Source organism: Mobula hypostoma, chromosome 10, assembly GCF_963921235.1.
Source record: "Mobula hypostoma chromosome 10, sMobHyp1.1, whole genome shotgun sequence".
NCBI lineage: Eukaryota > Metazoa > Chordata > Chondrichthyes > Myliobatiformes > Myliobatidae > Mobula > Mobula hypostoma.
In genome coordinates this window covers 50,403,679-50,430,112 of record NC_086106.1, presented here as the reverse complement: position 1 = coordinate 50,430,112, position 26,434 = coordinate 50,403,679, and the positions used below count along the sequence as shown (strand labels likewise).

At 39.2% G+C, this 26,434-nt stretch overlaps 1 protein-coding gene across 2 annotated transcripts in view; it reads right to left on the bottom strand.

The window, feature by feature from the left end:
- Positions 1-26,434, bottom strand: part of LOC134352893 (U2 snRNP-associated SURP motif-containing protein-like) — a 99,542-nt gene that overhangs the window by 30,064 nt on the left and 43,044 nt on the right. For both annotated transcript variants that reach the window (XM_063060475.1, XM_063060474.1), the window contains 11 exons: positions 26,071-26,175; positions 25,913-25,979; positions 25,662-25,831; positions 20,899-21,061; positions 20,505-20,584; positions 20,328-20,415; positions 16,088-16,216; positions 7,231-7,393; positions 5,850-5,945; positions 5,193-5,253; positions 3,061-3,132 (listed from right to left, as the gene is read on the bottom strand). In XM_063060475.1, coding sequence (XP_062916545.1) covers positions 3,061-3,132; positions 5,193-5,253; positions 5,850-5,945; positions 7,231-7,393; positions 16,088-16,216; positions 20,328-20,415; positions 20,505-20,584; positions 20,899-21,061; positions 25,662-25,831; positions 25,913-25,979; positions 26,071-26,175 — 1,194 coding nt within the window. The remainder of the gene's footprint in view (positions 1-3,060; positions 3,133-5,192; positions 5,254-5,849; positions 5,946-7,230; positions 7,394-16,087; positions 16,217-20,327; positions 20,416-20,504; positions 20,585-20,898; positions 21,062-25,661; positions 25,832-25,912; positions 25,980-26,070; positions 26,176-26,434) is intronic.

The window sequence follows — 26,434 nt, the reverse complement described above, 5'->3', positions numbered from 1 at the left end:
TCCAAAATCTGCCTTTCAGAAAATAAATGACCTTCACTTCGTCAGAGTCTGAATTTACATTTAATATTTGCTGTGAAGAACTCCATTACATAACAAATAACAAGATAAACATTTAAGAGACCGACCTCTCTTAGTCCTGCAAAACAGTGGTTTATATATAAAGGATCATTTGTTAGAACTGTAGTGCAAACATTCAGCTACAAAACTGACAAAAAAGATGTATCAATGCTTATGAGTAACAGAGGTCTCATCAATCTGCTGAATTATTTCAAAGGCTTTTGGCACATTGGCCTTCATAAATCAAAGTACTGAGTACAGGAGTTGGGACATAATGTTGAAGTTGTATAAGACATTGGTAAGGCCTAACTTAAGGTGGTAACAGCCAGGGGTAGTAATGGGGACAAGCTCCCACTACCTATTAAATGCTTCCAATGGCACGCGCCTCAAATAGCCTCTGACAATCAAGTCCAGCTCCTGGCCTTCACGTGTGGCTTATCTACTATGCGCAGCGTAACCATTTCTACTGACAAAAAAGGGGGGCAAAGGAGGCTTACTGGTACCTTAAAACCAGTTGCTTCGGGCATATTGGGCTCGTCAGCTGTGGTTGGCAGCATAGTTCCTTCTAAGCTGTGCGCGTGTGCACGTGCACACACATTTTTCAACCAGCGCACGAAGTAAATTAATGTGCGCACAAAAGGTTAGTTACCCAAAATAATGTAGTAATTAATAATTATACTTACTGAAAATAATCTTTTAGCTAACTGTTTCTGTTAACTAGCTAGTCGGTTTTTCAAATACCACAACGCACATCACTAATGTACAACACCTCACCAATCCTGTTCTAGTCTGCACAGCTGCGTTACAGCGGCAGCTATATTTGGTGGACAGTGTTCATATCGTAAAGTTTACAAAGATGTGTTTTAAATCCTGTAGATAGCTTACTAAGTTTTTATTGGAAAAAATATTGATTCACTATGTCGAATTCAAAAGAAGCGAAGGACGTGAAGCGCAAAAGAACTGCAAATTTGTTTAAAGTTGAATGGCTTAACAAAATAGTAGAAACTGCGACACCGAAAGCTCATGAGGTCATGAACGTTCAGCTACGAGAAATATTTATGTACGATTCGGAAACTGGAGTTATCTGTTTGTATTGTTGTGATGCGAAAGTTGCTGGAGGATTTGCTAGTGGAAAGAAGTGGGATGATATTTGGAAACTTGACTTTTTGAAGTGTCATTTGGCAAGTAAATCGCATTTGGACGTGTACAAAAGCTCAGGCAACAGAACCCGTTATTACCCGTTACAAGAGTGCTACGCATGTTACGGTTGAGTGCAGATGAGTGAGAGCGAAAACGATCAAACCCAGAGGAGATCAAAGTTGAGGTACAAGAATGGTCAGTTTTTGATTTCACCACAATGGCAGATTGTGACTTCACATTTGGTGATGAACAAGTTAATGCCTTATGTCTAAAATATCATGATTTTCTAGCTAAAAATATTGTAATAGTTAGACAGTTTAATGATTTCAAATTTTCCGTGCAAGAAAAAATTAAATCCAAATCGATTTCAAACTTTGCTCAAATGGTGGCATTTGTACTTCAAAATGAACAGTTCTGCGACCTTGTACAGTTGATGGACATTGGGGGAACCTTTCTTGCATCTAGTGCGGACTGTGAGCAAGGTTTTAGCCTAATGAATCAACTGAAAAACAAGCTGAGAAACCGTTTAGGTGAATGTCATTTGGATATGTTAATGAGAATCAAAAGCTATCAGTTGGATGGAAGTTCTATTAGTCTAGTTAGAGTTTACAAAGAATGGGTAAACGCCAAAGACAGGAGAGAGAAAAAATAACCGAGTGACTTAAATATGTACGCTATTTTGTTATTCTGCGCAGTTTTATGTTAAATATTTTGTAAACCAACATAAACTGTGCCATGTGTACATTCAGTGCGCACATACTTTTGTCAAAGGAAAAAAATTTGCACAACATAATATTCTTGCGCACACTGTCTACTAAAAATTAGAGGGAACATTAGTTGGCAGCTCACCTAGGAGAAGAAAAACTCTGATCTCAAACCTCTGCTGCCTTGCAGATATACCCACTCATGGGGAAGGCTTCTGGAGTAAACCCTGAGGGAAAAATCTGGAGCTGGAGTCCCTCAGGCAGTCCTACATTGAGTTCAATGTTGACTGGCAACTCCTGCAACACTGCTGGTACCAAAATGTATCCGTCTCAGCCGTTCCTTTGGGTTCATCAGACACGTGGAGGGAGGAGGCTTGCTTGCTAGATGGGCAACAGCTTGCTCTCCATATCGTACAGCCCAGAAAGCTAGGATGCAATATCCATGGTGAACTCTGACTGACAGAGGCCTCAGCTCAGAGGCCTAACTTGGAGTATTGTGTGCAGCTTTGGTCACCTACTTACAGGAAAGATATCAATACAATTGAAAGAATGCAGTGAAAGTTTACAAAGATTTTGCCAAGACTTGAGGACTTGAGTTATAGGGAGAGGTTGAATAGGTGAGAACTTTATTCCCTCGGGCATAGGAGAATGAGGGGAGATTTGATAAAGGTATACAAAATTATGAAGGGTATAGATAGGGTATATGCAAACATGCTTTTTCCATAGAGTTTGGGTAAGACTAGAACTGGAGGTCATGGGTTAAGGGTGAAAAGTGAAACGTTAAAGGGGAATTTCTTCACTAAGAGGATGGTAGTGTAGAACGAACTGCAAGCAGAAGTGGTGAATACAGGTTCCATTTCAAGGGGAATTTGGATAAGTACATGAATAGGAGGGTATGGGGGGTGCAGGTCGACGGGAATAAGCAGATTAATAGTTTGGCACAGACTAGATAGACAAAAGGCCTGTTTCTGTGCTCTAGTGTTCTATGACTCTATTTTGCTTTAGCGATTACAAAGCTAAATGTTATCTAATATTCTGGAAAAACACAAATTGGATTTGTGTATCATCTTAAATTCCCAGGATCTTTGTGCAGTGGTCACACATCTGCAAAAGGAAAGAACTGACATGCAAGATAAAGAGAACAATTTTCATTTCTGACCTGCAGGAACCTCCTTTTTGGTCCGAGTGAAACAGACTGGTCACTTTACCATGTGGACTATTCCTCCAAATCCTATCAATAGAAGTTAAAATGTAAGTCCTTCATTAGCTTTCCAATAAAATTCTTACAATTCTCAGTTTTGAAGCATCGTATAAATGCAGCATTTCCATCCACAAAGTATATCCCTCAAACCACACCATGAATATGACTATAAAAGTAGACTTTCAAACTTTAAATATTCAAATGTACAGCTCATAATATACCATGCAGCTTAAACTGGAGTTTCTGTTTTGGCTCCAGCTAAACTGTTCAACAGGCTAACGGCAACATTCGAGATGGCTCGTAAATATCAGGCCACCTGAACACTTGATCTACGTCATACTTGCAGAGCCGAAATCGAAAAGTTCATGTGAAAGTAAGTAGATACTGGTCACTTTATCATGTGGACTACTCCTCCAAGTCCTATCAATAGAAGTTAAAATCCTATCAATAGAAGTAGCTGGCTGGTGGCGCAACGAGATCAGCAGCAGACCCGGGAGCGGAGGTTCCCGAGTTCGAAACTAGTCCGGTCCGGCCCCGAGTACGCTTTCCATCCGTGCCGGGTTGAGTGTCGAGATCGCAACTCAATCTCTTAAAAAAAGGGAAAATACTGCAAAAAATGTCTGCATGAGGACTGGCGCGCTACACAGTCTCTCTCTCTCTCGCTCCGCACCTTGTAAAAAAGCCATGAAAAATCCACATGCAGACGCGCATGCCAAAAAAAAAGTAAGTAGATATTTTAAGGACTAATTCTGTGAACAGATATTGTGAATACTTTCTAGCTCCTAAATTGTGTTTCAAAACAAAAGTCCTATATTGTTAAATTGTGATTTTATTATTAAACATTCAAACGTTATCAATTAACAGTACATTTACACTAATGGACATAGAGTTGCTCATATTAAGACCATATTTACAGGCCTGATATCCTTGACCATGTCCTATAGCAAATTCGTTCTTCATCAACAGCAGTAGAAACAGAGCATCAGCAACTACATAGAGGCTGACAATCTGTTGCAAACTCAACAGTTTCAAAAGATCAATCAAGCTTGGCTCTGCTGCAAAACTCAGATTAGTTATAACTTGGTTAAATACCCAGTTATTTAAACAACTGACACAACTGCATTAAAGACATACCAAATGAAACTTGAAAACTCTATTTTCAATCTTTTTATTAATTTCATAGAAACAAACATAATATGGTAGTAGTACAAAGTTACTGGGAATACTTTGTTATAATTAAAATTAACATAAGTGATTATAAAGCCAGATAACACTTAAATAATAAAACTCCCAATCATATAGCATACGGATGAATACTATAAAACAAAGAAAAATATCTTTTAAAAAATCATGAAAAAGGAACCCCCCCCAAAAAAAACTAAACAGAATTAATCAACTAAACTTAAAAAAAATATGTGGGTTGTTTGGTAACATCGTAAACAAAGAGAAAAAAGAAAGCCTTAGTGTCGACGACTCCGTTCCTCTCAACCAACATTACAAAGAAGTAAAATAAGTTTGGAAATGGTCAAATTACATCATATGAAAATGTTGAATAAATGGCCTCCAAGTCTTTTCCAGTTTGATAGAGGGGTCAAGAAACTTGAAAACTAAGTCAAAAAGTAGCAACTGTACCAATAATGCAAGTGAGAGATTATTATTTGGTACTGAAAAGAATGGTTTCAGTAAAACTCAAACCAAAGAATGGTCTATAATTCTGATTTCAACAAATAAAAACACAGCCAGACAACTTCAACAGCATGTGAAGGGATGTCAAAATCTGGTCAGAAATTAACAAAGGTCTACTGGTAGAGGAATATTCATATTCCAATGATGGTTATCTACTTTAAACTTATTATGTTTATCTTATATTCTTGTTCATCAATTATAATACTTTTTTAGCACTAAATGTTTCAGCATCACACTCAGAAACTAAACCAGGATTGTAGTTTAGCCAATTTAATTCAGAATCATCAGTTATTGTGTATGGCTGATCTATAAACTATTTGTAAAGCAAAGTTACAAGTGCAAGTGACATATCCTGCAGTTAAGAATCTATAAGTCCCTAAAATAGTAAGCTAGAACCAACTTACTGAATCTCATCCTTTTCTTCTGACTCTGCATGATCAAGATCCCATTTTGATGTGGTAATTGCTACAAAGGTAAAATTCACATTTTCATACTTCATTGGCCAAACAGAATTGTTCAGTGAAAGAATAACAGGATTAATAAGCATCATTACAATCTATATATTTTTAATTTTATTTCTCTGAATAAAGATTCCAAACATTGATAAACTCCACTTAATTTCAGCATTCCAAACTGAAGATCAATTCATTTTTTAAAAATCTAACCAATTTTTAATTATTTAATTTAAATCTATCGATGGAGGAGAAGAACTGTCAATGTTCATCTGGACTGCAGATTCCCACCACAGATGCTGCCTGACTCACTGATATCTTTCAGTAGTCTGTTTTTTTGCTCCTGATTCCAGCATCTTCAGTCTCTTGTGTCTTAATTTAAACTCATGCTTAATAATTTGCAAACAGAAATTTTCCAAATAGAAATTTTATGACAAAATATCTAGAATTATTTAAAATATAGCTACTCACATTAAGACCTGAGAGTTTTATTCCATTCCTTGAATTCTAGTCAGGCTTAATAACAGTAATAATAAAATCCAGATTGATCTGTGATAGTGCATATTGACATTTAGTCAACATCAAAAGTGATAAATTAAGAATTCATACCATGAGCTTCCAACTCAGATCCATCCACAGTTTCCCATTTTGAAGGAGCAATTTTTAAGAATGGTTCTTCCTTTTTAGTAACTATAATTTCATCCACTAGGGAATAAAACAAAATATTTCTCAAATGACCACCAAAAGATCAAATTGATTAGAGCATCTGGGCTTCGAGTGCAATGAGGTAAAATAAAACCAGCTTTTGTTTCTCTGCCATGTATCCATGCTGGCACTTGCTTGATGTCTTATTACCTGATCAATGTTTCGTTTCCGTTTTCGGAACCATGATGCAAACATTAACTCCTAACTTCCCGGTGACAAAGTTAATTTCATAAATTCTATATAAGCTTTGGTGTCCAGAGATAAAAAGAAAATGCCACCCTAATGCAAGGTATATGGAAAAAATGTTAGGGAGAGACATTAGGCTGCTCATGCTCACTTCTTACCAGTTCCGTCAAGAAGTGCTGAGTACTTCCATCTTGCTGTCCAGCTCATCTTCAACTTTTACCCTTGTACAATGAATCAAAGGAGCATAGCTGCTAACAGCACATAGTCTGAAAGCTCTTTGAATCTGGTCCCTCAGCTTTACACCAATTATGCTTGGTATAACTTGTGTAACCCCACTCAACCACCTCAGATTAAAGTGGATTTCAGGCAAGAGGTATACTTAATTTAATCATAGTTTAGTATTTTTAATTGAAATCAGGACATAAATTACATTTAGGTAATTCAAATTTATTGTAACAAAACATCCTTTAACAACTAGAACTTATTGGTAACCAGAGTCTAGTTTAAAGGGGTTTGGCAAAAGCAAGCTGCCAAAATGTCAGGGTGAGGGTTTTCTACCCAGGGCCCAGTCGTCATCACTCCTGGCACATTCTGGTTTATAAAATAACCTTCTACATCTGGATTAGGTCATGGCAGGCAGGTGGGCACAGCAGCAGGGAATTTGTGAAGCGTGGTGGATCCAGTACAAGCCAAATGACCTTTCTGAAACTGCTCCATAACAGAAATCAGTAATACATCACAGATGTATCAAATCTATGCCAATGAATGCTTGTAAATATAAAATCAATTGTAAGATGTTCAACAGAAACAGAATTCAAAAATGTCTTTAACTGTTCAAATAATTTTTCATTCAGTAAATCTTAAAAGGTTTAGTAATATTACATTTTCCAAAAAAAACACTTAAAATAGCACAATATGATACTAGAGTTGCATATGTTACGAGTTACCTTAGAGCTTTGGATTTAATGTAAAATGGAGCATTGTAACTCATAACACTAGATATAATAAAACCAATAAAATCCAAAAGAATAAATCTTCACGTGTCCACAGAGTTCTATCCATAGTACGTCTGTTCTATCAATATTATCATTGTGCTTACTTGGCATGCCATCAAGGTCATCAATTGATTTCAAAGGAATCCCATCAATGTCATCTAACAGTGCTCCATCTAGTGGAATTCCATCAATTGGCAATCCATCAACATCATCTAATGAAGCAATGGGGTCACTATCAATTGGTGTTCCATCCACATCGTCGTGCACCTTAATAAACACACATTATAGCAACATAGAGAATAAATGAAAATGCAATGATAAACATCATACAGATGAATACTTCAAGTTTCCTTGTATGTAGACACAATATGTACCATTTTAGAAGGGAGATTGTGGAAGGCTAGTACTAATTTGGTCAAATATAAAATAGGCAACATAATTAGGGACATGGCAAGTTGTAAGTCAGGAATCCTTAGACTGAAACAGCACTTTTGAAATAATAGTTTCTAAGGCTCTGCAACACTGACATGGTACTTTTGTGCATTGTCTGGGTCTGTAGCATATTGATAGACGGAGACCTGCAAATACTGATTTATAAATCTGCATAAGTGAGATTGTATTTATGAAAATTACCTTTGGATTGAGATTCTATACCCATATCTGATCCTTCAGCATTTTAACATCTACACGTTCATGAAAGGCTCATGTAGTTATTTGCTCAGCTTCAGTTTTATGCTTCAATAATCCAAAGGAAGTGATTTCATAGCAGGGGTAAAAACCCATTAAGTTTTGAGTACAAACACTCAATGGATTCATGTTGAGGATGTTGGCTCAGGCGTGCAGGAGGAAAAGATTCTGGAACAGAATGTTGGAGTGAAAACTGTAGAAGATGATGGAAGTCTGCAGGAATAGTGAGGAAGGAACTTGTTAATGATATGTACTCTGATAGATAGGAAATGGGGGAATTAGGAAGGGAGGGAAATAAAGAAAATGTATTTATACAGTGTTTTTCAACTGTGAAAACTTTCCAAAGTACTTCAGAGGTTGCTAAGTACTCCTTAAGTATATTCACCAATGTAAAGTTGAAAATATTGTGTGCCCATCTGAACATAGTAAGATCCAATAAATAGCAGCGATAGCACCCAGCTAATCTGATTCAGAAAATGTTGACAGAGATAAACATAGGCCAAGACAATAGAAATAATCCCTTGTAAAGCAGTTAAATGGAAACTTGTATGTTCACTTGAGAAAATAATCATGTCTGAAGTTTAAACATGAGCAATTCTGCAGATGCTGTAAATCCAAAGCAACACACACAAAATGCTGGAAGAACTCAGCAGGTCAGGGCCAGAGAATTGGGATAATGGAAAGCAGACAGCGTGATAGCAATAATGAATATGTTGCTTGATTCTGGGAGCACCAGTCAATTGATTTGGTCTGAGACTAATATGATTACAACATTGAAGTACTACAAAGGAAGTGTGGGGAGGTAACAAACTTTTATCTGGCAATTCAAGGTGTGATAGAAGCACATCAGACAAGTCTTTGTTACTTACGTGCACCAAAAAATAAATAAATAAATTGAAATGCAGAGATACAAGTAGAAATTGGTGGAAACTAAACTTAGAACAGGTATCGGGAAATTTTTATTAACACCTATCAATTTTAGAATACCTAATTAGTTTATAGATAGTGTAGCAGTTACTTTAAAACAAACTAAACCTGCTAAGACACTGAGCCAGGAGAACAACACTGTATGATGATGCGTTTCCAAATAACAAAGTTCCAAAGTCGAAAAAGGTATGTGCAATCATTTATTATTAAGCCAGCAAAGATAAACAAAACTAAATTAGCGATATAGCAATCTTAATGTTCAAATTAGTGTAACTAAGCATTCTAATTAGCAATATCAGAATTAGCATTCAATATGTATTTAAGCATAATTAAGCAAAGTTGGGGGTCACAAAAAGACTTGTATTCTCTGCAGCTCAACCCCTCTCCATTAGATTAATTAAGCTAAGACAAAGCGAGAATATATAACTATACTCATTTACTTCTACTTCGCCCCAACCCACGTGACAGATACCATAATAAATGCACAAGAAAATACAATACAGACAGAAATAGATACAAGTCTCCTACATCCCAGCCGCTTAATTATTACACTATAATAATTACAAGTACATACTACTAAAATAGGAGACATGGAATCTTCAAGGAGAAGCATCTAACATTTATACAAATGTCCTCTTTCTTCTTCCAGTCAGGTCATGCAACAGTCACCTAGGCCAGAATTACCAGCACTTAGCCCAGAACACAGTGATCTTTACCACTATTCTCTGTCAAACCGATAAGCCAAGTGAAAGTCATGAAGCTTTAAGAGCAGAGGCTCCTCAAACCTCTGCCTCCCCTGAAGATAGATTTTGGTTACAGGCCTGTCCAGACAGCTGATCTTGGTCTTCATGTGCACCAGCCGCACAAATCCTCATTTGTCCGGAAAGACGTGAATGACTAGGAGTTTCGAAGGGTTATCGCCAATTATCAGCAAAATGTCTCCTAGGAGGAAATTGTGTTTTATACCTGACCATTTCTGTCATTCCTGGAAGTGTGGTAAATACTCCTTGACCCACCATTTCCAAAACAAGTTTGGCATGTATTGGACCTGCTTCCATATACAATGACCATAAATGTTTTCCTTTTGGTACTGTCCTGGTGGTAAGGATGGTGAGGCCTTCAGAAACAACAAAGGTTTGGGTATTAGTGTTTCCAAATCATTGGGATTAGAGGATGCTTTCGTAATTGAACAAGCATTGATAACAGCCTCTACTTACCAAAGGGAATGTGTGGGAACAATCTTCATCTAGATTCTGTTCCTTCATGGTGGAATTGAGAACCTTTCACACAGACCTGATCACTCTCTCCCATGTTCCTCTGTGGGAGGAACCAACTGGGGTGAGGGGGGGGTTAAAAATCCATTTAATTCCTTTGTGAAGAAAGACATCAATGATTCCACTTCTCAATGGCGCTCGGCTCCAACAAAGTTTGACGCATTATCAGAGTGCAGTTGTCCTTGTCTTGCTATAAAGCGTCAAAGTGCATTAACAAAGGAATCTGTCTAAAGAAGATGGTACTCCTGCCCATCACCTCTAAAAGTCCAAAGTGGTCCACTCCTACACATGTAAATGGAGGTTCATCTGGAGAGACCCTGTCCAGAAGTAGATCTGCCATGTGTTGGCATCCTGGAGCTGTGTGCAACTGTCAACAACAACAGAATTAGACAGGATTCTTCTTCTAGTTGTACTAGCACTGGGAATCCAATATTTTGGGGCAATCTGTGGTTACGGCCACCATTTCCCACCTTTCATATACCTGCCTCAGAATGAGGTCTAAGATTTAAAGATCCTTGGCCAGTATAACTGGATGTTTAGACTCTACAGGCATGGCTGCCCTATTAAGCAATCCACCAACTCAAAAAAAATCTTTAAGTACTGGATTGAGCTTGAAAATATGGCTGTTCCTTCTCACACTTTCTCCCTTTGGCAAAATTGAGAACTCATCTTGAAATCTCTTTCTTCGGCAAACTTCAATGATTTCCTTTCAGCCTTTCTGAGCTCCTTCACTGAGAGATAATCTCAGCTGATGTGACCTTTGGCCTTCTCATTCTCAATCTCTCTCTCTCTTCATCCATTCAGAATGAGCAAGAGCAATGTTCACTTGCTTCCTCTTCCAACCAAGAAACAAGACCAAGTTCTTAAATGTAAGAATGCAAGCCACTGTTTTCCTCAGATAGGTAAAAACAAGAATGATGGATTATACATGTTACCATATCCACCTCCTCTTCAATCTGCATGGCATTCACAGTAACACTCCTCCTGACTTCCGGATCATCTAGCAGGTCTCCAGAATGATTAAGATTCACAGGCCATTTGCTTTCAGGCTGAGGAAGATACTGAAGCCCTGACATCCACGTCTCATTCTTCAATAATGCTTTCACCTTCAACGGTCTAGAGGCCGCATCTATCCAGTTGTTTGAAGTGTTTACATACCTCCATTGAGATGCTTGCAAGACCTTAAGAATTTCTGAAACACTGCTTGCAACGAAGGTTTGGAACCTGGAAGTTTCATTCTTGATATGCTTTAGTATATCAGGTACTACTGGTCCAAAACAGAGTCCTGAAGCTGAACGTGCAACTCTTCACTTGAGTCTGTAAAGTGGTGTAACTGTGCAGCAGTAACTTATCCAAAATCCAGGGGTTTCAAACATCTAACAACCTCGAAGTCTTCCAACTGGCAGAGCTTTTCCAGCCAGCTTAACCACTCACGAGCAGCTAATGTCATTCCAGCCAAGCCCTCCCTGTCTTACAAACACAAAATAATCTGCAGATGCTGTTGTCAAAGGAACACTCACAATGCGCTGGAGGAACTCAGCAGGTCAGTCAGCATCAGTTGAAAAGATTAGTCGACGTTTCGGGCCGAAACCCTTCGTCAGGACTGAAGGAAGAACTTTGGGGAGGGTTTGAAGAATGCTGGTAGTTGAAAAAAACAGTAATTTTAAAGACAAAGGGGTGGGGGAGAGGAAGCAGAGAAGTGATTGGCAGGAGAAGATGCGAAGTAGTAGAAGGAGGCGGAACTATGAGGGAGGTGATGTGAAATAGGGATAGAGGAAGGGAGGGGGAGGGAATTACCGGAAGTTGGAGAATTCTATGTTCATACCAAGGGGCTGGAGACTACCTAGACAGTATATGAGGTGTTGCTCCTCCAACCTGAGTTTAGCCTCATCATGGCAGTAGAGGAGGCCATGTATGGACATATCCAAATGGGAATGGGAAGGGACTCCCTGGTCCACACATCCCTCCCCATGGATCTCCCACCTGGCTCTTATCCTTGCAAGCACAAGTGCTACACCTGTCCCTACACCTCCTCTCTTGCCACCATTCAGGGCCCCAACCAGTCCTTCCAGATGAGGCAACACTTCACTTGTGAGTCTGTTGGGGTCATCTATTGCATCCAGTGCTCCTGGTGCGGCCTCCTCTACATCGGTGAAACCCGACGCAGATTGGGGGACCGCTTCGTCGAGCACCTCCACTCCGTCTGCCACAACAGACAGGATCTCCCGGTAGCCACCCACTTCAACTCTGCTTCCCATTCCCATTCAGATATGTCCATACATGGCCTCCTCTACTGCATGATGAGGCTAAACTCAGGTTGGAGGAGCAACACCTCATATACTGTCTAGGTAGTCTCCAGCCCCTTGGTATGAACATAGAATTCTCCAACTTCCGGTAATTCCCTCCCCCTCCTTTCCCCTAACCCTATTTCACATCACTTCTCTCATAGTTCCGCCTCCTTCTACTACTTTGCATCTTCTCCTGCCAATCACCTCCCTGCTTCCCCTCCCCCACCCCTTTGTCTTTAAAATTACTGTTTCTTTCAACTACCAGCATTCTTCAAACCCTCCTCAAAGTTCTTCCTTCAGTCCTGACAAAGGGTTTCGGCCCGAAACGTCGACTAATCCTTTCAACTGATGCTGACTGACCTGCTGAGTTCCTCCAGCGCATTGTGAGTGTTCCTGTCTTACATAGATGTTGTTGGATCTTCTGAGCAGATAACACTACCGGACTCAAGATTCCTAAAGGATCACAGATGGAACTAATTATGGAGAGGATCCCTCTTCTGCTGAGTGGTCTATCTTGTCGTGATCTTAAACTTGAAAGTATCAGATTGAATGCACACTGCCTACCCCAGCACTCTCTCCTTCATGCCTTTCTTTTGCTCCGTTTTCTGGTATCACAGCTAGTACACTATGACTGTTGCTTATCCACTATGAGTCAAAAGCCACCTCTAGCACAAATGGATACAAGGTCACGACAGAGAAACACCACTTCTTCCTTAGAGGTCACTGACAAAAGGCAGTCATCAAAACAGAAGCAATGCAAAACCTTATCTACTGTCATGCAGCTAAACTGTTCTTCATTATCTTCTGTGCATTTCCTAACAGCGAAGTTGGCATAGCTTAGTAATGAAGTTGCTCCAAAGAGATGTACCAACATTCTAAACTCCACCGTATCTTGGCTGAAGTCACCGGAGAAACCTCAGTGTATCTGCATCTTCCACAGGTACTTTAACCTGATGAAACTACTTCAATATTTGCCATGATTACCACTGGTTCTTTTCTGAATCTGGTTATGACATTAATCAGTGAACTAGCAAGACCTGGAAAAGCTGAGCACTAAGTGGTATTACTTGAAAAGTCATTCCACAGACACAAACACAACACAAAGTTTCCTTTTTCTAGGGTGATAAACACCATGATATGGAATACACCAGACTTTCCCATCACTGCATTCCAGATCCTCTGCTGGCACTTTTTCAGTATAACTTTTGGAGGACATCTTTCATGAAAGCTGTGTCATCAGTGTGAAATGAAAAATCCTTCTTAAACCTCTTCCTTAGGTTTAGAGCACACTGTTCAACAATCTTCTTGTTAGTTGGCATGCTAACCTTTTTCTTTGTTAAAGGTAAACTAATCTGGTAATGGTCATCCACCTGTTCTGCAGAATTCGCAACCAGCTCTATTAACTTGTGACCTTCTCTTGACAAACCAGGTTGTTCATCCTGACTGCAGTCAGGGACTGTCTTCAACTTCCGCTGCTAAAGCTCATCAAAGTTCAAAACTTATACCCTGTTAACTGTCAGCCCTGCTTATGCACAGTCTCTTCTATCACCATGGTTTCCTTTCAGTGATCCATTCACAGTCCAAACCAACTTTGTTCTAATTGCATAGGGTCCATATTAAAACTATGATTCAGTTGCAACAGCTTCAGCCACATTTGTCTCTATCAGTAGCTTAATTTCTGAATCAATCTCTGACATGCTTCAGGTGAGACCATCTCTGGAAATTCCTCTGTCGAGGAATGTTCCATTTGTGGACAGGCAAACTTTTCTGCATATAGATATTAGGTAGTTCACAATAGTTTTTACTATTTAAGCCTGCCACTTCCAATCCTGAACCAATGTAGGTACTCATGACCTTTTCTTCACCCACATTGAATAAGAGGATGCATATCAATTTTTCTGTGAGGTTGAGCTTGTTCACGAGGCCCAATGTGAAGAATACTGCTGTACTTTGATCTAGAAAGGCACAAGTAACCACTGTCTTGTTACTCTTCTTAGACTTCTCTTGTACTGGAACTATAAGAAATTTACAATCACGATCGCCAGCCCCTGTAAGACCATTAGATAACAAAGCATGACTCACTGATGAGTCTGATTTTTTCACAGCTTCTTTTGATCCTGCACCCTTTTCATCAGAGTGAATACACTGGGATGCTTGCCTCAGCATACCTTGCATGAAAGATGCTTCCTACAATTCTTGCAGATGTATCTTGTACACAAACAGCCAAAGGAGACACCATTTTCCTTCAAGAAGGGTAGCTTCTCCTACACGCCATTTTCTCCAAAAGAAAAATCTAATGTGGTTCACCCCTGCAGAACAAACAAACCCTTTTGCCTGACGAAACCATTCCCTTCCATTAGTTCCAGGCTCAGTTTTCACTTTACTTCTCACAGTGGCCACATTAGTGGCAAAGCTGCGTGCTTTAGCCTTAGAACAAAATTGCTTATTGCCAGCGATGTAGCATCATGTATATTCCCGAACACTGGGTGTGTAGCAACCTTACTTGCCTTTCTGTAAAATCAATGTCAGTGAAAGTAATCTTACATTTGTGCCTTTCTTGCAGTTTACAGACCACCGTTCTCAATGTATTCGTAAGCATATAGGGCAATTTCTTTACGACAATCAACATATTAGCAGGCATGCCCAGCTCACACCTGTACTGCACTTCTTCCATGGCATTACAACAGCCTCTAAGAAAAAGACAGTTGTCTTGAAGAGCATTCACGTCTTCAAATTTGATAGGTACCCAAGAAAGAGCCTCTTACATGCAGGTGGATGTAATTTTCTATTCAATACCAACATTTTGTTTACATTTGTTTCAAACTCCTTTTGAAGGATTTTAATAAGATTAGCCTTAGCTTCAGCTTTAATTTTTCTCTTGCAAGCCCCAAATGCAGGGTCGTTGGCACCAATATGCTTCAATACATTCATGTTACTTTCTCTAGTTGTATAACTCGCAATTAACTTGTTTGTTCACCCACATCATCAGAGATATTCAATTCAATAAACGTAGTCAGCAAATAAACTATCCACGTATCCACAGCGCCCAAACCAGACTGAACAAACAGCCTTCAATTCAAACATCAGCAACCAGAATATTTCAATACCTCAAAAAAAGTGATGAACCCTTAGCAAATGCCACACTATAGAGCAACAGACCCCAATGGATAGGCAGTGCTGACCATTCAAAACTGTGTTCAAACCACAAACACACAGCAGCAGGTCCGAAGCTATCGCTTGCCATGGACTGGTGTTTATCTGGCATAATTTTTTTGGTTGACAAAATATTCAAGATTTGATGTCTAGCTATATATACAATTAAATCACCCATCTCAGGAATCTGTATCTGATCACAGTTGAGAATGAGCAATGGATTTATAATTAGTTTGTATCACTTAGAGCAGGGGTCCCCAACCTATTCTGCACCGCAGACCGGTTTAATATTGACAATGTTCTTGCAGACCGGCCAATGGGAGGGTGGGGGGCGTGATCAAGTTCAACAGTGCATGACAGGGAATAAGGAAAGGTGCAGCTGACCCATATCGTTTCCTCGCGGTCCGGTGGCACATGCTTTGCGGCCTGATACCAGTCCACAGCCCGGTGGTTGGGGACCACTGCCTTAGAGGAAACATTTGGACTTACGTGGCCGTGCAATGAATATCCATCAGTGAAGTCCTAGCTCAAAATGACAGTGTGACAGCATTACTTACAGTACACAGAAAATAACTTGAAAGGATACTAATTCTTCATTTATCAATATTAACAAAAAGATTATCAGTACGTACCATTGGCCTTTCCAATCCATCATTATCTACTTTTATGAGTCCAAGGAATAAATTCTGTAGCCTAATGAGAAAAGGCTCTGGATAAACAGCCCAGTCTTCCCATGCTCTAAAACATGACATTATCTTTTGCTAAAGGAAAACAAAATGAAAGGTCTTAAAAATCAATTTTATCCCCATATATACTTTTAGTTGAGTATTGCCAAAACCAGCCATGGAGAAACAAGTTCTTTATAATGCATTATCTGCCAGCTAAAGGAACATTCTGCTTAAACCACAGTGCAATCATCATTAGAGCTGTTGGGGAGGGTTTAAACTAGTTTGGCAGGGGGGTGGGAATCAGAATGTGAGTGCAGAGATTAGGGTAGAAGGACAAGGGTATGATGCTATGTGTTCTGAGTTGATGAGGAGACAGACAGGGGACAAAACATTAATGTAGCCAGTTACAGGGGTGGAAATGTGTCTATTTCAATGCTAGGAGTATTAGGAATAAAGGGGATGAACTTACAGCATGGATCAATATCTGGAACTACGATATTGTTGCCGTTATTGAAACTTGGCTGGAGGAAGGGCAGGATTGGCTGATGCAGGTACCGGGGTTTAGGTGTCTTAAAAGGAATAGGATGGGAGGTAGAAAGTGGGGGGGGGGGGAGAGTAACATTACTGGTCAGGGATAGTATTACAGCTATAGAAAGGGAGGATGCTGCAGAGGGAGTATCCACCGAGTCGGTGTGGGTGGAAGTCAGAAATAGGACGGGATCAATCACTATGCTGGGAGTAGTCTATAGGCCCCCAAATAGCCCTCGGGACACCGAGGAGCAGATAAGCAGGCAGATTTTAGAATGGTGCAGGAAATACAGGGCTGTAGTTATGGGTGATTTCAACTTCCTTCATATTGACTGGCAAGGGGAATAGATAGGGCTGAATTTGTCAGGTGTGTTCAAGAAGGATTCTTGACACAGTATGTAGACCGGCCGACGAGACAAGAGGCCATACTGGATCTAGTTCTGGGTAATGAACCTGGTCAGGTGGCAGACCTCTTGGTGGGGGAGTATTTTGGTGACAGTGACCACAACTCCCTTAGCTTCAGCATAGCTATGAAAAAGGATAAAAACAGACAAAATGGGAAAGTGCTTAACTGGGGAAGGGCTAACTATGAAGGGATGAGGCAGGAACTAGCGAGAGTAAATTGGAAACAGATGTTCAAGGGTGAAAGCACAGAAGTAATGTGGAGGAAGTTTAGGGACCACTTGTGCTTGGTTCAGGATAGGGTTGTCCCACTGAGACAAGAAAAAAATCGTAGGAAAAGGGAACCGTGGCTGACGAAACACGTGAGACAACTCGTCAGGAGGAAGAAGGAAGCATATGTTAGATACAAGCAGGAAGCAGGAGGGGCTCATGACAAAAATAGGGTAGGCAGGAAGAAGCTTAAGAAAGGACTTAGGAGAGCTCAAAGGGGGCATGAGACCCCTTGGCATGTAGGATAAGGAGAACCCCAAGGGGTTCTATGTGTATGTGAAGAACATAAGGATGACAAGAATGAAGGTGGGGCCGCTAAAGGGTAAAGAAGGCAACATGTGCCCGGAGGCGGAGGAGGTTGGGGAGGTCCTAAATGAATACTTCGCTTCAGTATTCACAAGTGAAAAGGACTTTGATCAGGGTGAGGTCGAAGTAGAACAGGCCTGTGTGCTGGACAATGTGGAGATTAAGGAAGAAGTAATGTTGGATCTTCTTAAAAACATCAAGATTGATAGGTCCCCAGGGCCGGACGTGATATACCCCAGGTTGCTGTGGAAAGTGAGAGAAGAGTTCGCTGGAGCAGTAGCTATGATCTTTGAATCCTCTTTGGCTGCAGGGGAGGTGCCGGAGGATTGGAGAATGACAAATATAGTTCCCTTGTTTAAAAAAGGTAACAGGGAGAATCCTGGGAACAATAGACCAGAGAGTCTTATGTTGGTGGTCTGCAAACTATTGGAAAGTATTCTTAAGAATAGGATCTACGAGCACTTAGAGAAGTACAGTCTACTCAAGGATAGTCAACATGGCTTTGTGAAGGGAAGGTCGTGCCTCACGAGCCTAATTGAGTTTTTTGAAGAGGTAACAAAAGAAGTTGATGAGGGTAGGTTGGTAGATGTTGTCTACATGGATTTTAGCAAGGCATTTGACTCATCCAGAAAGTCATCAGGCATGGGATCAGTGGAACCTTGGCTGTTTGGATAAAAAATTGGCTTAAAGGAAGAAAGCAGAGGGTAGTAGTGCAAGGAAAGTATTCTGCCTGGAGGTCAGTGACTAGTGGAGTGCCGCAAGGATCTGTCCTGGGACCCCTGCTCTTTGTGATTTTTACAAATGACCTGGATGAAGAGGCGGAAGGATGGGTAAGTTTGCGGATGACACGAAGATTAGAGGAGTTGTGGATGGAGCTGTAGGTTGTCAAAGGTTAAAAGAGGATATAGACAGGATGCAGGGTTGGGCAGAAAAGTGGCAGATGGAGTTCAATCTGGCTAAGTGTGAGGTGATGCATTTTGGAAGGACAAACCAGAAGGCTGAGTACAGGGTTAATGGTCGGTTACTTAAGAGTGTGGATGAACAGAGGGACCTTGGGGTTCAAATCCATACATCCCTCAAGGTCGCTGCACAGGTTGATAGGATAGTTAAGAAGGCCTATGGGATGCTAGGCTTCATTAATAGGGGAATTGAGTTCAAGACTAGAGAGTTCATGTTGCAAGACTACAAATCTCTGATGAGACCACACTTAAGAGTATTGTGTTCGGTTCTGGTCACCTCATTATAGGAAGGATGTGGAAGCTATGGAGAGGGTGCAGAGGAGATGTACCAGGATGTTGCCTGGATTGGAAAACAAGTCTTATGAGGCAAGGTTAGCAGAGCTGGGACTTTTTGGAGCGTAGAAGGATGAGAGGGGATTTGATAGAGGTCTACAAGATTACGAGAGGCATAGACAGGGTGGATATCCAGTACCTGTTTCCCAGGGCACGAATAACAAACACCAGAGGGCATATGTACAAAGCTAAGGGACAGAAGTTTAGGGGAGACATCAGGGGTAAGTTTGTTTGTTTGTTTGTTTTTTTTTTACACAGAGCATTGTGGGTGCCTGGAATGACTTGCCAGGGATGGTGGTGGAGGCTAAAACATTAGGTGTCTTTAAGAGCCTCTTGGACCGGCACATGGATGAAAGAAAAATAGAGGGTTACAGGGTAGTGTGGGCTTAGTACATTTTTTTAAGGAATATATGGGTCGGCACAACATCGAGGGCCAAAGGGCCTGTACTGTGCTGTAGTACTCTAGTGTCTAGTATCTAGTATCATTGGTCGAGTCAATTGACTCAAAGAAAAATCAGATACAAAGCAAGAAAAAACTGTTTTCACAAACGGAAAAAGACTATTTAAAATTATTTCTATTAAATATACCTTAAATTTATTAGGAATTAAAATCCTTCATGTAACACGAAATACAAATAGTTTAAACAGCAGTGTGCAAAGTGACCAGATGCTCCAATATTGCTGCATCAATTAAAGCTGGATAGAACTTAAACAAGACACTAAAACCATGTCTTACAGTTTTCAAATAACTCTTAAGAAAATCTACATGTAACTGAGCTATACAGTCCGATAAATCCTAGGCCTGATGCCAAGCCAGTGCAAATTCAGAAGAATTTAGATTTTCTGAGCTGGTTACCAATTGTGAAGCAATAATGACAGAATTCTCTGCTAAATGGAATTAACAGTATCAGAGCAGGAGGCAAAAAGAATTAAGTGTTTCTCTCTTCACAGATACATGCAAGAATCCCAAGATAAATCAATTTGAGCACAAGGGAATCAAAAACCTACTGCTGGAAATCTGAAATAAGAGCACAGAACGGAAAATATTCAGATCAGACATTTATGGAAAGAGAAACAACTTTAATTTTTCAAACCAATGCCCTTCATCAGCACTGGTAATTCCAACATTTTATTTTTAGCATGCTGGGCCCAGTAGCTAACTTCTCACATAGAAAATATATGTGGGCACAACTTTTGCTTTCTGAAAAATACTGGAATAGATTGGAAATTGGAGGAAAAGAAACCTGACAATGTTACAACAAGGGATCACACTGCTTCAGATGGAATCAAAGGAACCTCCACCAGCATGCTGGCAAGTTAACCCATAATTTCACTCCATGCTGTTTTGAACAAGGTTTTATTGAGCTTACCTCAATTTTAAATTTTTGATTGCTACAAAACCATACCTTGAACTGTTCTGCTTGAAGCCTCGCTTGAATCACTTTATGTGCTTCATGTAAATCAGTAAATATCTGAGGGAGTTTGGTTTCAAAACTATGAAAAGAAAAGAAAACCTAAGTTGCACAAGCAATGATTTTCCAAAAACAATTTATTTAACTTTCAATAAACAACACAAAACTTACTATTTCCTATAATAAGATGCATTGGCAACTTTGGCACAGGAATTATAGAGTATGTCCGACACCAAGTACAATCTTGCTATCTGCAGTAGAAATTGAAGTATTTTTGTGTTAGTTGCTTTACTTCTAAAGTCATCACTTACTCTCAGCCATTTCCAAATAAAAGAAGCGAAAAAGAAATGCCAATGTCAAGCACTGTCTAAATTACTAAACAAATGATCAAAAATATTTAAATATCAGACTCACTGAAGGCTATTTTTACCAGACCACTTTAACCAATTAATGTTAAAATATTTTATGGTATACAATTACTGATGTACCAGCTGCCTCTAAATAATTACCAAATTCTTACGCATTTTAACAGATGTATACAGATAATAAACTTTTTAAAGTTTACCTTTTTCTGCAGTGGAGTTTGTAAAATAGACAGTGATTCTGCAATACAATCCACTATTTCCTCTGCAGCCTCTGCATTATTCAAACAGAAGACCATAGCATCGCCTATACCATTGCGATGAGGTGCCAAACCTCTCAAGATATTCTCCAATTTATCTCTTTGCCTGCAAGTTTTATAGTGTGTTAGCTACACATTTCAGCTATACCTAAACATGTTTAAATCTTGACTTCAACTTTCAATACAAATAATTAACATAACATGAAATAAATCCCAATTTCACTACCATGGAACCTAAAACAAACAAGTTATTATGTTAGAGGAAGGCAGTGTTTTAGGCTTTAAAGTCTTTAAATTGGACCAATAATCTAAAAACATAATTGACAAGATGTGCCATAATTCAGCAAATTTAACTTAAACAGCCGTTTTGACTGATAAACTGGATTTAACTTCAATGATGAATATTACAAATATTTCGCTTTAGTTTATCTTAGAAATGACTGGATATTTCACAATAATATTTGAGTTGCAACTGAATGCATCACTTCTATGTATACTTTTAAACCTATAAAACCAGATTTTGCTGAAAAAATATCTAAATGATTCATACCGTTAATGTGGAAACTGGAACAGTAACATGTTAAGAACAAGGTAAACCATGAACTTCTAAGTAGCTGGCCGGTTTGTGCACATGACCAACTTGTGAAAGCCTTTACACTGTTAACCTCTATATAAGCCCTTCTTTCTTTCTCTTCCCAATTTCTCCTGCAGTCCCTTATTTAATACTAAATTGACAACATCTATAATTTAATATTTCAGTACTTTCCATTATTTTTCAGTCTTTAAATCCAACTAATTAAAGAGATGCACTGTTGGCTCCACATGCCAGATATTATGCTTCTACCTATATAGTTGTGCTGGCAATTATCAACACCAGTAGAAGGATAGGAGTATAGTGGGTAAGTTGCAGCACTAGCACTGAGGCCTGTAAAACAGATCCAGAGGCATTAACACAAATCTTTTCATGGCAGCCAGAGAATTTAAACTCAGTTAAATCTGGAAAAAACCTGTCATAAGTAATAGCAAGTAAGAAAACATGATATTGCCATTAATAATGTATTTCGTTCACTAATATCATCAGGAAAAAAAATTTGCCATTCTTACCTAGTTGGCCTACACTAGGCCCCCCACTATCCAAGGCAATTCTCTCTTCTTGCTACTAGCATCGGCAGGAGGTACAGAAGTCTTAGGTCCCAAACAACCATGTTCAGGAACAATTATTACCCTACAACAATTACGTTACTGAACCAGCATGGATAACTGCAATCACCATGCTGAACTGATTCTACGACCTACAAACTCACTTTTAAGGGCTTTTTACAACTCAGATTCTCTGTATAATTTTTTTTATTTGCTCAGTTTATCTTCTTTTGCACATTGGTTGTTTGTCAGTCTTTGTTTATGTATATTTTCATAAATTCTATTGTACTTTTCCCCTGTAAACCCTGCAAGAAAATGAATCTCAAGGTAGTATATGATATCATATACGTACTTTGATAATAAATTTACTTTGACTTTAGAACATCGGCTTAATGCTTAATTATCCTCAGAATAGCCTATCAAGAAATGCTGGTCCTTTAACAACTTACACATTCCATGAACAAAGAAAAAATATTTTTAAAATCTATTCATTTCCTGGGATCTGTGTGGTTAAGGGCAAGGATAACTTTTATTGTCATTCCTAATTATCTCTTGAGAAAATGGTAGTTAACGGCTTTCCTGAACTGCTACACTCCTTAGAGTGAATGTAACTGGTTTTACTATTTGCTATTTCACTAAATCATTGATCACAATCAGCTATTTTTGTGATCATTACTAAGTCCAGTTGTTTTTTTGCCTAATCCAAAAGCCACTATTGGGAAAAAAAAGGAGAAAACAGTGAACGTAGTCTGATTTGATCTTCCAAAGATTTCTGATAATGTCTCACTCAGGAGATTAATCAATAAGGGTGCTGCACGGGAATAGAAGGGGGTGGGTAATATAATGACTTGGATTAAAAACTGGTCAGACAGAAGCAGAGTAGAAATAAATGAATTGCTCTCAGGTTGGCAGGCTATTACTAATGAAGGAATCAGTGCATGGACCTCAGTATTCACAATTTTTATCAATGCTTTGTCTAAGATATTCATTTACCTTATTTCTAGATTTGCTGGTAAAACAAAACTATGTCTGATTGTGAGTAGGAAGACGTAAAGGGACTTCAGAGGAACATAGATAATCTGAATGGGAGGGGTTAGAACAAAATACATACAACATAATGTGAAAAAATGTGAAGCTATCGCTGCACAAATATTAAGCACACTTGTACACAAGTCATTGAAAGCTAACACTAGGTGTAACAAGTGATTTAGCAGAGCAAATATGTGGGTATAGTTCTGATTACTTTCACCACACTGGTTCCAGTAATGGTGGTTTTTTGTCTACAAGTCAGATTTCTATAGATCTCCAGTCCCAGTACCTATGCCACTCTATTTTCAGGCACACATTGCTCTATTTTTCCTTTTGTATGCACCCTATATATTATTGACTAACCAAAAAAAATGCATGGAAAAATACTGAATATTGTAACATACTAGAAAGTTCATTATTCCTTCAGATGAAAAAACTACAGATTTCCACCAGATCTACAGATACTACGATTCAATCTTATTACGCCATACACAATTACACAGAAGTAACAAACGCTGTTATGTCAATATCATCTGTATGTAAAGTAAATTATGGTAGCAAGTTAAGAATGCATTGAAGTTCCAATACATGCTGGTCAGTATTTACATTGCTACCTAAAAACAAAGCAACCTAACCTAAGAGGACAAAGTAACGTTCCTGCAAACTCAGTAGAACCAGTGGGAAATAACAGAAGAATGCTGAATTCCAGTAGCACTATCGATGTTATCTAAAGATTGCTGATGTCACAGCAACAAAATAAACCACTTGTTTACTTTGAAAATAATGAAATTATGAAATAGTGAATACTTTCAACAACACATACACAGTGCTGGAGGAACTCAGAAATTCAGGCAGCATTTATGGAGGGGAATACATAGTATATGATTTGAGCTGAAGCCTATCATCAGGACTGGAAAGGAGGGGGAAGAGGCTGGAATATGAAAGTGGAGAGAGAGGAGGGGGTACAAACTGGCAGGTGATAAGTGAAATCAAGTGAGGCGGGGGGAAGGTAAGTGGGTGGGGCAGGGGGATAAAATAAAATGCTGAGAGGAGATGGGTGGAAGAGGTGAAGGGCCGAAGAACAACAACTCTGATAGGAAAGGCAGAGCACTATGGAAGAAGGGGAGGGAGGAGGGCACTAGAGGAAGGTGATGGGCAGGTGAAAAGAGAAATGGTGACAGGAGATCCAGAAAGGGGAATGGAAAGAAAAGGGGAAGAGACAAAAATTAGGTGAAGTTTGAGAAATCGATGAATATGCCATCAGGTTGGAGGCCACCCAGATGGAATAGGAGGTGTTGCTCCTCCAACCTGTGTGTAATCTCATTGAGGCAGTAGAAGGCAGGCTATGGACGGACATATCGGAATGGGAAATTGAATTGAAATTGGGTGACAAAGCAGTCACCCAATCTACTAAAGTCTCACCGAAGTAGAGGAAGCTGCACTGAGAACACTGGACACAGTTGATGATCCTAACAGACTCACAGGCGAAGTGTCACCTCATCTGAAAGGACTGCTTGAGGTCCTGAATGGAGATGAGGGAGAAGGACTTGTCCCATTTGTTGGACAAAAGGCTGGATTTTAAACACTCCTTTGTACACCTTCTGTGTAACTAAGCAAAATCAAGTGAGCTGATAAGAGGTTCCAATCTGGCATTGATCGGATTGATCAGCACAGTTTTTGTAAAGACAAATATCCTATTCTTCAGTCTGAGAACACAGTCATCATGTCCCATGACACTGCCACTGTGCTAAATGGAACAGATTAGACTCAAACAAATCTGGCAATCAAAACCAAAATTTTCATCAATGCTGTGGGCTGTAAGCCATTACAGAACTGTATTGCACCTCAACATACAAGACCATAGCCAGGATGCCCCTATTCTACCAACAAGCCAATGATTCTACCTTGTTCAATGACAAATGCAGAAAGGCATGCCAAAGCAGTACCCAAATCTACTTAAACTGAGGTCCCAAGCAAAGCTGCAACACATCATTTTTAAAATCAAGTATATAGATTAACCTACTTATTCTAGTCTTGACTAGCACTAAGCCGAAGTGTACTTTGGCTTACTGCAGTTTGTTTTAATGAATCACAAATTATGTCAGTACTACTTTAAATAGAGTGGGACTATTTCAGGCATAGTGCATGCCTACCGTAAACAAATCACATAACAAACAAATCACATCTGATGTCCACAGAAATAAAAACATGATGGGAATAGTGCTAATATTTCCTTGAAATGTTGCTATTATTTAAAAAAGGTGAAGAAAAGAAACTTCAAAGCAAATGCTCTCACTCGATTTTACTGAAGATGTACCAGCACTCACCATTCTATCCTGGGTTCACGAATAATGTTATGGAGAGAGAATGCTTCAGATAAAATGATTTTTGAGGTAATTTAAGGTTTCTGATCTTTTATTCTATGCTATTTGATTACAATATTTGGTAAGAAACCTGCAACAGCTATTCAGCTTCCTAGAGTCAGCTACACTAAGATTATTTCAGGCAGTCAATTGGAAATCCAGTTATTAACTTACTCATCCTTCAGTTGCCCTTTCTTCACTGGTTCCTCTGATTCAACAGGCACATCAACTTCTGTGTCTTCTGGCATACCTTGCAAATAGGGATTCATAGGTGGAGGATGCCACACCGAACCACTCTTAAATATCCGGAAATCGTCAGTCCGCCATTTTGTAGGGGAATCACCCTAAACACCGAAATAGTATAAGCACCTTCAACTTTGAAACTACCCAAGTTTATCACCTTAACTGAAATACTTTTGTTTTACCTGAAGAATAGAAAACAGCTTCCACCTATAATAAACATGTGCTGGGTCCTTGTTATCAAAAAGGAACCTAGTAAAATAGTTGAAAATAAACAGTCACTAACTCTCATCACCTAAACAGTAAAAAGTAACTTAAAATTTCATATGGTATTCATTTTTACCTAAATTGAGGGTTATTAATTTCTCTGTTCATAATTAAAGCTTCAAAAGCTGGACCTTCACGAACTACAAATTCGATCATTCGATGAATTAAGCACAAAAGATTCCTAACAGAATAAAAGAAAATTAAACAATGTTCAAAAACAGTCATGTCAAATCTTTTCTATAATTAAGCAAATGACAAGGTACTTTTAAAAGTGGAATCCTGCTGGTATTTCAATCAACAGAAATAAGACAAGCTTCAAAGTTGATGCTGTCCCCTTTCTCAGTGTAATCCACAATCTTAAAACAATTGGTGCTATATTCCAAAATATGTCAGATCAACAGTCCAACAGAAACTTGGACAACTACAACCAACTATAATTT